The sequence below is a fragment of the Mustela erminea genome, chromosome 6 (genome assembly GCF_009829155.1).
Source record: "Mustela erminea isolate mMusErm1 chromosome 6, mMusErm1.Pri, whole genome shotgun sequence".
NCBI lineage: Eukaryota > Metazoa > Chordata > Mammalia > Carnivora > Mustelidae > Mustela > Mustela erminea.
In genome coordinates this window covers 11,904,470-11,914,238 of record NC_045619.1, presented here as the reverse complement: position 1 = coordinate 11,914,238, position 9,769 = coordinate 11,904,470, and the positions used below count along the sequence as shown (strand labels likewise).

General features: G+C 54.8%; 1 protein-coding gene across 1 annotated transcript; it reads right to left on the bottom strand.

Annotated features, from left to right (window-relative positions):
* Nucleotides 1-222: 222 nt before the first annotated feature.
* Nucleotides 223-9,769, bottom strand: MB (myoglobin). Its single transcript, XM_032346443.1, has 3 exons — nucleotides 9,537-9,769; nucleotides 4,302-4,524; nucleotides 223-919 (listed from the first exon to the last, which is right to left on the bottom strand). Exons 1-3 carry the CDS (start codon nucleotides 9,629-9,631, stop codon nucleotides 773-775), a joined length of 465 nt encoding a protein of 154 aa, XP_032202334.1. The 5' UTR covers nucleotides 9,632-9,769; the 3' UTR covers nucleotides 223-772.

Genomic DNA, 9,769 nt, shown 5'->3' with positions numbered 1-9,769 from the left:
CACCGGACAGGACTGCCCCCCTCCCATCCTGCACCCAGCACTGTCCCCAGCACTGAGGGGTGCTCTAAGGAAGGCAGCGTCCTGTCTCTCTCTCCCTCCTGCCCTGTTTCCCTCCTCTCCTCCTCTCTGCCGCACAGGTTGTCTGCACACACCCTCCAGCCATTTCTTCCTCGGGGACCCCTTCACTTGCTCCAGGAGAGGAAGTTCACTAGGGAGAGGCTGTGATGTTGCAAGGTCTTTTATTAAAACCAGGTGAGTCACTCCATTGGCTGAGAAGGCACACTGAACGTTCCAGACCCCCGCCGCCTCTCTCTCGGGATGGAGGGTCGCCCTCCGCCCAGACCCCTTTCTCATTGCAGATGGACATTTGTTGGGGGGGGGGCGGGGAAAGGGGGTGGAGGTGATGGGTCAGAGCCTCTTTATGGCCGGGCCTTGGTTTATGGCTTGGATTTGGGATTAGAAGGTGAAGGTGTGGTTGCGTTTGGAGGCTGGAGGAATTGGGCTGGAGTTGAGGAGAGAGGCAAATGAAGTGAGCAAAGGGCCGCACATCTCCTGCTTCCCGGGGTGACGCCCCTCCACGAGGACCCCAGGCCCCAGTCTTGCGAAGCCATGGGAACAGCCTAGCCCAGCCCCTCGGCCTCTCCCCCCGCAACCTCTCATAAACAAAGCAGACACTCAGAAGCAAACTACACGGCTACAGGATCACGGCCCACCTGACCCTGGGCCCCAGGGCCCGAAGGGGTGGGGTTGGGGTGGGGCGCCCAGCTGGGACTTAGCCCTGGAATCCCAGCTCCTTGTACTTGGCAGCGATGTCGTTCCGGAACAGTTCCAGAGCCTTCTTCATGGCCGCCTGGGCTTCGGCGCCGAAGTCCCCGGCATGCTTGCTCTGCAGGACCTGGATGATGGCATCTGAGATGAACTGCGGGGGTGGGGGGAGATGGGAGAGGCGCCGGTCACAGGGGCGCACAGTCCAGGAGCTAGATGGGAATCAGACTGAGCCCCACCTTCTCTTTATTCCGGTTAGTACACACCAGGGGGGTCTCCACGGGTTAACTCCTTCTCTCTCTACCACCCCTCGAGATAGGTGCCAATGAGGAACCAGGCCCGTCTCAGTGCAGGAGCCCAGGACACCACCTCCCTGCTGGCAGCAGAAAGGAAGGGAAATGCTCCCATTCCATGGCTTTGCCCAGGATTTTGCAGTCAGAAAATCTAGAAAGAAACTATTTCCATTTGTATTTAATTTTTTGCATTTGATAGCTTAGTGTGGTTATTGCTTTAAGTAGGCTACTTGGGAGGGGGGCTGGCGGGGGGGTGGGTAGACCAGCATATTCCTGTGCCGAGCACAGAGCAAGGGCTCAGAATTATTGGTGGGCTGGAAGAAGGGAGGACGAGGAAGGGTTGAGGCCTGCGGCTTGCCGCTGGGACCCAGCCTGCCCCAGCCCAGCCTTGCCTCTCCATCCCCACATGTGCTTGGACACCCACAACGTCATTACTAGGAACACCTACAGCACGGCTCTTCAGCGACTGAAAGATCTCGTGGGTATAAAATGCTACTGGGCCTTCTGGACAGGGAGTCAAGATTTGATGCCAGCCACCACCCTGGCTGGAGGACCAAGCGGTGTCACTTTACAGAGGCCCAGACAGGGAAGAGCCAGCCTAAGGTCACCTAGCAAGTGGACGGCAGAGCTGGAATTTGCACCCAGGGGCTTGTGGGCAGACGGCTGCCAGAGCCAAGAACAGACACGGGGACCGCACCTCAGTTGGCTTTTCCCAATTTCTCAGGGCACCCCAAGTGCAGGTGACTACAGACAGGTGGCTGGGGGGGGGGCATAGGGTGACCGAGGGTTTAGGAGGCATACATAGGGCAATACCCAGGGAACACGGTTCTGCCTAGAAATAGCAACAGCAGGGCACCCAAGGTTGGTTTCGGCTCAGGTCATGATCTCAGGGTCATGAGATTAAACCCGGTGCTGGGCTCCACCCCGGGCATGGAGCCTGCTTCAGATTCTCTCTCTGCCAATGCTCCTGCCCCTGCCCCTCCCCCATGCTCACTCACAGTCTCTCTCTCTCTCTCTCAAAAACAAAAAAGATAGGAAAGTGAGAGAAAGGGGGAAAAAAAAAAAAAAAGAAACAAGGACAGCTCCACAAACCCCTGTCTTTGGACATCGATCTGGACATATGTCCCAAAACAAAGTTGGGGTTCGGGCTGCCATGAAGTCAGTCCTCCCCCTGGAGAACGTGGGAGACTCAGGTTCCAGGCTCTGCTCTGTTGTGACCCCCAGGGGTGACTTCACCATAAAACAGGGGCTCAGCTGGCCCCATCGGGTCCCCCAACTGAGCCCTTCCTGAGTTTGGAGCACAGCCGCTAATACGGGTAAGTGGGGGCTGGGGCAGCTGGACAATTGAGAAAAGTTGCCTTGACATCCAGCACCCACCGTGGCGCCCTCACACCCCACTGGGAAGCAGCCGCCCCCTAGAGAGAGCACGGAAGGATGTCCCTGAGTGCGAGCGGAGAGCAGACAAGTTGTATTGTGAGCCCACCACATGCCACCGGGGTTCAGAAATGGGGAGCTCACGCTCCAGCCAGGAGACAGCTGGGAAAAGAGATAAATCCCAGTGCAGACGGGTGGGCGCCATGACAAGGGATAAATATAAAGTGGCTTTGCAGGGGAGAGACGGGGGGTGCCCACTGACAGTCACATGCAGAGAAGGTGGCTTCTAAGCTGGGCCCTGGAGCGGGGACAGGGGTCTGCTGCCAAGAGCAGATGGGGAGGTCAGGGGCCGCAGCATGCAGAGTCTTGAAGGCGGGACCCGCTCCTCACGTCTGTGATGCTGCGCGTGATGGGCAGGCTGGGTTTTCTCTGTATGATTTGCGGGGGCAGCTGGGGCGCGGGGAGGTGAGGCTGTGAGGCTGAAGAGGTGGTGGTGGTTGATGGTAGACATTGTGCCACAAGGGATTAAGAGCTTGAGTTCCCAAGTACCGGCAGATCATACCGTGCCTACTGGCTCATTAGCTGTGTGACCCTGAGCAAGCTACTTAACTTCTCTGATACTTCGTTTCCGAATCTGTAAAGTGGGTATGAGAGGGGTACCTGCCTGGCACGGAGACTGCTATGGCCTGCCCCATGTCCATCTTCTCCTTCTTTCTTGGTAACAGAACACTAGCTGTAGTTGGAGTGGCAACAGACCACCATTCCCAGCTTTCCTTGCAGGTGGGTGTGGTCTTGTAACTAACTTCTGGCCAATAAAACTGTTGAATGGGATTTCTAGGACTCCTTAAAAGAGAGTGTTACTCTCTTCCTCGTGCTTCTTGTTTGGAACATGGATCAGATGGCTGGAGCTCTAGCAGCCGTCTTGGACCATGAGCCAACTTTGAGCAGCACAGAAAGAGCTTGTATCCCTGGTGGCTGTGGGGTGCCCACACCAGCTCTGGACTCCCTACCTCTGCACTTACTTTGTGTCAGTGAAAAAGAAGACCCGGAATGCAGTTCCTTACCTCAGAGGGGACTGAGAATTCCATACAGTGATCCAGGCGACTGCCTACCATGGCCTATCCTTACGGGTAGCCATGACCACGGTCTTTATCCTCATCACTGCAGCAGCCTGCCCCCTGCTCCCTTTCCCAGGGGTTGCACCTACCCCTAAGGCCCTTTATCCTCCAGATCTCAGTGCTCCCTCTCACCACACCCCTCCCCGCACTGGTTATAAAGGCAGAACCTGAAGCTCAGGCCCTGCCCACCCTACCTCTCAGCCCATCACAAGAGATTCAAACCAATTCCCCCTGCCTAGGACCCCAGGGCTCTCTCTTTTCATCTGTAAAGATGCTGGAACCAATGGCGCCACCTGCTGGCTAACCGGAGGAGCACCCGCCACTATACTGTGGCTCAGGGTGGCACAGGGTTCAAGAGCTGGGAGGTGGAGGTGGGGTCTGGAAGAACAGAACCCTAGTTTGAATCCGGGAGTGTGCCAGGGACAAGCAATCGCCCTCCCTGTGCCTCCGTGTACTCATCTGCCCAGTGGGTACAATAATAATTGTACCTTCTTGTGAAGGGGAATGCAAAGGGTGCCCCCAATATCCATTCTCCCCTTCTTCCCCTGGATGACATACTGATTTGGGGGAGAAGTGGGTTTACTCTCAGTGACCCCCCGAGGAAGAGACAGTAAGCGACAGCTCATCTCACAAATGAGGGCCCTGGGGCACAAAGAGGAACACCGTGGGCAGAGCTGGGACTGGAACCCAAACTGCATCCCCCTGAGGCCTGTCCTTCCACCGCCCCGCCCACCCCGGCCCCACTTCCCACCTCCAGGTACTTGACGGGGATCTTGTGCTTGGTGGCGTGTGACTGGGCCAGCGGCTTGAGCTCTGCCTCGTGCTGCCCCTTCTTCTTGAGGATGCCGCCCAGGGCGGTGAGCACAGTGTTGCCATGCTTCTTCAGGTCCTCAGAACCCTTCATCTCATCCTCCGACTTCAGGTGCTTGAACTTGTCAAACTTCTCCAGGGTCTCGGGGTGGCTCTTAAAGAGGCTGTGGGCAGAAGGTGGATGGGAATCAGACACAGGAATGAACATGGGGTTCAGAAGGGGCCAAACCCGAGTTCCAGGCTGGGCTCCCACTCCTTCCCAGCTGTGTGACCTTGGGCAGGGCACTCTACCTCTCTGGGCATCCGCTTCCTCATCCAAGCAAAGGGGATAACCAATCCCTACCCAGAGTAGAGGCGCTGTGATTCAATGAGCGCATATACGCTCAGCACACGCAGCGCGCTCAACAAAGACTCAGCTTTGTGGTTTTTCTTATCCTCATGACCTGTCTCTTCTGCATTGCCACTGGGAGAGGCGGGAAGGAAGGACGTGTCTGCATTAGTCCCTGGCTTCACCCCAACTTTCTCTAAGTTGTTTGAAGAGTAGGTGACTAACTGGAATCAGGGAGAGGAGGTGGCCGGAAGACCAGAGGCTCAGAGGTATGAAGGCGTAACTCAGTGTTACAAGGCTGATGTGTGGAAGGGCCAGCTGGAAACAGATCTGAGTGACTCAAAAAAAAAAAAAAAAAAAGAAAGAAAGAAAGAAAGAAAGAAGGAAAGAAAGAAGAAAAAAAATGATGCAGGGGACCATCTCTGCAGTTTCCTACCTAGGGGTCATCCTTCAGTTGCTTGCATACTTCCAGCTACAGGAGGCTCACTACCACCTGTGATGGCCAGTCCACTCCAGATTAACTCTCGGGCTCAGAAAGTTCTTGCTTATTTTGCTCAGACTCCCTGTCCCTCCCAGGCTCCTCCCAGTGGGGGTTGGTGAGGCCCCAGGGGGAGCCACCTGCCAAAGACCAGGTCCCAGCTCCAGCCAGGGAGCCAGTGATCTGGCCACAGAGGGAATTTGCCCTTGAACCTGAGCAGCCACCTGGAGACTTGGACCTCAGTATTTCCTGCTGTGGAAAGGTGAGTGTTGGTTAAAGGGAGTCCTAGCTGCCGCCTAGGTGGGAATGGTTTTCCCCATTTCACTTATGGGCGAATGGACCGCAGAGGTAAGTGATGTGCGCAGGGTCACGTGGCTGGCTGGTGGCAAAGCCCACAGCAGAGACTGGCTGGTTCTAGAGCTCACGCTCTCTGTCTCATGTCACACCCTGAAATGTTTGCAGGAATGACCCTGTCTGTCCAGGCTTTCCCTCCTCTTCTCTAATGGGTTCAGGAGTGTTTCCCTTTTGTAGCTTCTTAGCTAAGTCACAGCCTCCAGCCCTGCTGCGGACACACCCCAGTTTCTGGAAGCGTCTCACAGCACACACCCATATTCACGTGCCTGCACACCCAGACACACACAAGCGTGCACAGGGTAGCACCAACAGGGAGTGCACCCTTCTCCCAGAAGCGAATCCCTCCTGCTTCTCCAGAATGCCCAGGGCTGTCCATGCCCTTTGCCCAATGTCACCACCTCACTACCCCGGGGCCCCTGCTCAGCCAAACTGTGTGTGTCACTGACAGCTCATCTCTGGCACTTTTCACCCAAGGGTCCCTGAGATCCTCTTATTATCTGGTGACAATGATCCCTGCCTGACAGACATGAGACCTAGCCCCCCCAGGGGAAGGTTGGAGGTCGGGACACTGGAGGGAGCTCTCTGGGGCAGATGAGGACCAAGGACCGGATCCCCAAGGCAGCCAGGGTCTCAGATATTCTGGGAGACCCGCCAGATGTATAGGAGAAAGAACATGGGACTGAGAATTATGAAACTGGGTTCTGGTCCCTGCTCTGTCTCCAACGTGCTGTGTGACATTGAAGAAGTCACTCAACTTCTCTGGGTCTTGATTCAGCCATCCATAAACCAAAAGGGTTGGTCTAGCTGATACTTCAGCCTCCAAATTCTAAGGCTTGACCCCTGCCTCACCTTCCACTCTTCACCAGTGAGGCGGCAAGGGAGCCCAGATTTACTTCCGACAGTGCAGGAAAATTGGGCTGATCCGTGCCCACCAGATCATTCTGGCACCATTCAGCCACGTCCCTTCCTGAGCCCACAGTCCTGTCCCTGGGAGCCCCAGGCAGGCACAGAAGGTCACACCTGGATTTACCTAATGGCATGTCCCTGCGAACGGACAAAGGAAGGCCTCACCCTGCGAAGGATGGATGGGTTTTCTCTACGGTTGCAGAAGCCCTTGCTTGCCTGTCTTGTCATCTTCCATCCTATGTCCACCTGCTTGGCCCATCACAGGCCTGCAGGCAAGTCAGCGAGAAAGGAGGCCACCTCGCAGCCGTCCTCTGACCTGAGGCCCTATCAGACACCCACACAACAGACTGAGGATTCAGACTTACAGAACTCCTCTGCTTCACACCGAAGAATGGGACTGAGGAGGGGGTCCCCTCTCTGGTGTGTAGCAGGGGGCTCCAGAACAGGGGTGTGATAAGCAAGGGTCCAGGCTTCCTGGATTTGAATTCCGGCTGTGTGACTCTGGGCAAGTTCCTTAACCTCTCTGTTCACAATAGTGATCATAACCATCTCATAAGGCACTTGTGAGTCTTAAGTGAGTGAATATACACAAAGCACTGAACACAGGGCCAGGCGGTGTATACCGCGTAAAAATGTGCTATCTTCCCCCTCCTCATTGTTGCTGCCACCCATATCACTTCCACGGCCACCACTGTCACCACCACCATCATCATCCTCATCGCCATCAGGTCAGGGAAACGAGTTTTATCTATAGCCACCACTGGCCGTGTTTCCTCCCTGTAACATGACAAGTACTGGCCACCAGCAGTGAGATTCAAACTTTTCATGCCTTCAGAATTCCTTGTCCAGATCAAAAATAAATAAAGCAGAAAGGGTTTGGGCAAGAGAAGGAAAGGCAGGGGGTACACTCAGCAGCCCCCTCCATCCTGGGGCCCCCACTCCTGGAGCCAGGCTCTCCAACCGACCTCCTGGCTTTTATGTTCTAGACCTTTATGATCATGTCCTTGGAGCGAAGCCCCTCGTGTTTCATTAGCAGGCTCAGCCGAACAGAATTTGCTGTCTCTTATAATCAGGGGAATAGGAGAAATGACCTTGCCAAGGTCAGTAAGGAAGTCCAGGCTCAGCGTCTGGAACAGAACCAAGAGACCAGCTCCCACAGAGGCACGTGCAGCCCTGGGAGTTAGCATTCCCTCCCCCTCCTCCACACGGGGGTGGGGGCGGTGGTGAACCTCTTCCCCAGTCCGCAAACACTAAAAGGGCAGAACCGGTTGGCATGGTCTCTGCATGTCCACAGCCTAAGACGTGACAAGGCATTGGGCTTTCTGAGACCTTCCAAGGGCTGGAGTCTCAGGCATCACGTCTCATCTCTGGTCCCTGGCCCCTGGCAGGCCTCCCTGTTCTACCCTGGGGAGGGAGGGAATGTTTGCCCTGATGACATAATACCCCGAGTCTCCTTCAAGTCACTGCCTTGGGGGCTGGCAGCTCCCAGATCACCTCAGAGAGACTCGTGCTTGGCAAACTTGGTCCCCAACCCCAACTTCCCTGCCTCTTCTCTCCACAAGCACGGGAGGAGCATGGGCTCAGGGAATGCCTGGACACGAGAGCGGAAGGGGGCCTCAGAGACCCCGGCGGACGATGGCTTCACTCAACCAATAGGCAAATGGGACCCAGAGAGGAGGAGTAACTTGTCCAAGGTCACGTCCAAGCAAACGTGGCTGAGAAGCAGATGTCAACTTGGGAGGATCTTTTGTCCTACCAAACAGGACCTGTTGCAGCCTCAGCAGCCTGCTGTCAGGGATGGAAGGAGAAAGACATCAGGAAACACCCCCATGATACCTGTCAGAGTCAACAAAGAACTTGACCATCCTTCCCCAGGTGTTTCTAGCATGGACCACTAAGGACTCGGACTTAAGATCACAGAGCTTATGGGACCGGCCATTCTCCCCAGACACGGGAGCTGGAAATGAGCGATGCCCAAGGGAGACCAAAAAGGCATCTGAATGGAAGAGCAAATCCTGGCTCACAAAGTAGAAGAAACTCATCTATAAATTAAAATGTGAACGACAACGTATCCACTCGTGGCAGCTCTGGGCCCCCTAGCTCCCAGGGGCAGAAATGTTGATTTATATCCCATTAGATACTTGACTCGTGCTGGCCCAGAGCATGAGAGATGGGACCAGGAGAAGAGGGATCTAACACCACCTGGGGTTGAGGGCGATGGGAAAATAAAATCCCACAGGCCATTCTTTATGTACAAGGCTTAGGATTTTGTTTCTTTGTTTATTCAGAACCCTTTACTATAGCAGTGAAGATGCCCTTGGAGACCACCCCCTTCAGAGCTCTCCAGTTCAAGACTTCCTCGACATCAAATGTCACGAATGGGCCCCTGTCTTCTGTTTTCTAAGTATAATACTGTGAAGGTCCTTAGTCTGGCTTTGTCCATAGCAACTACTAGCATCCTCTCGAAGCTGCCATATTCCAGGAACAGCAACAGGCCCCTTCAAGCATTATCTTATTCAATTCTCACTTCTGCTCTAAAATGCAGGTATCAGCATTTTCCCCCATTGTACAGTAGAGGAAATGGACTCAGAGAGGTTGTGCACCTTCCCCAAGGTCACGCAGCTGCTCAGTGGCTGAGCCCATTCTAGCACTGTAGGTCTCTTCTTGAAGACCATGTCTTAGCCTTGACAGTTCACAGACCTTAAGGGATTTGTGACTCGGGGGAGGTCCTGTCCCTTTCAGGTCCTTTTTGTCCTCAACCGTTAAGTGAAGCACCTGGACAAGATCTCTCAGGGCCCAAGAGATTGTTTATTCCGTCTACAATTCTAGGAGTCCTCTCGGTGCGCACTAGGCACCCAGCATTTGAGCACCAGACTTCTCCTGCTGCTGACACAGGCATGGGCGGGATCTCTTTTCTTCTTTTCCTTTCTGGACTCAAGCCCCTGACACAAGCAAAAGAGAACCGAGTGGGGGTTTTATGCAGCTAACTGGTCAACCCTAGGCAACTGACGCAGCCAACTGGTCAACCCCAGGCAACCATTCCACCTTACAAGCACACCCTTGATCTTTGGGGAGTGAGTGACAGAGGCAATGGAATCTCTTCCTTTTACCTGATGAGGACCTCCTGCCCATGGCCCGCGAGGTCAGCCTCTACCTTCCCCCAGACGTTCAGCACCAACTGCCATTCCCCGTCGCTGAGCCCCATGGTGCAGTCTGAAGAAGACAAAAAAAGCAAGTCCGGCTGACTCGGTGTCCTGGCTCTGACAGCTGGGGTTTGAGATCGTCTGGCCCCAAAGGGATTTTATACTTTCACTGAAGCTTGACACAGATCACTTGACGGCTT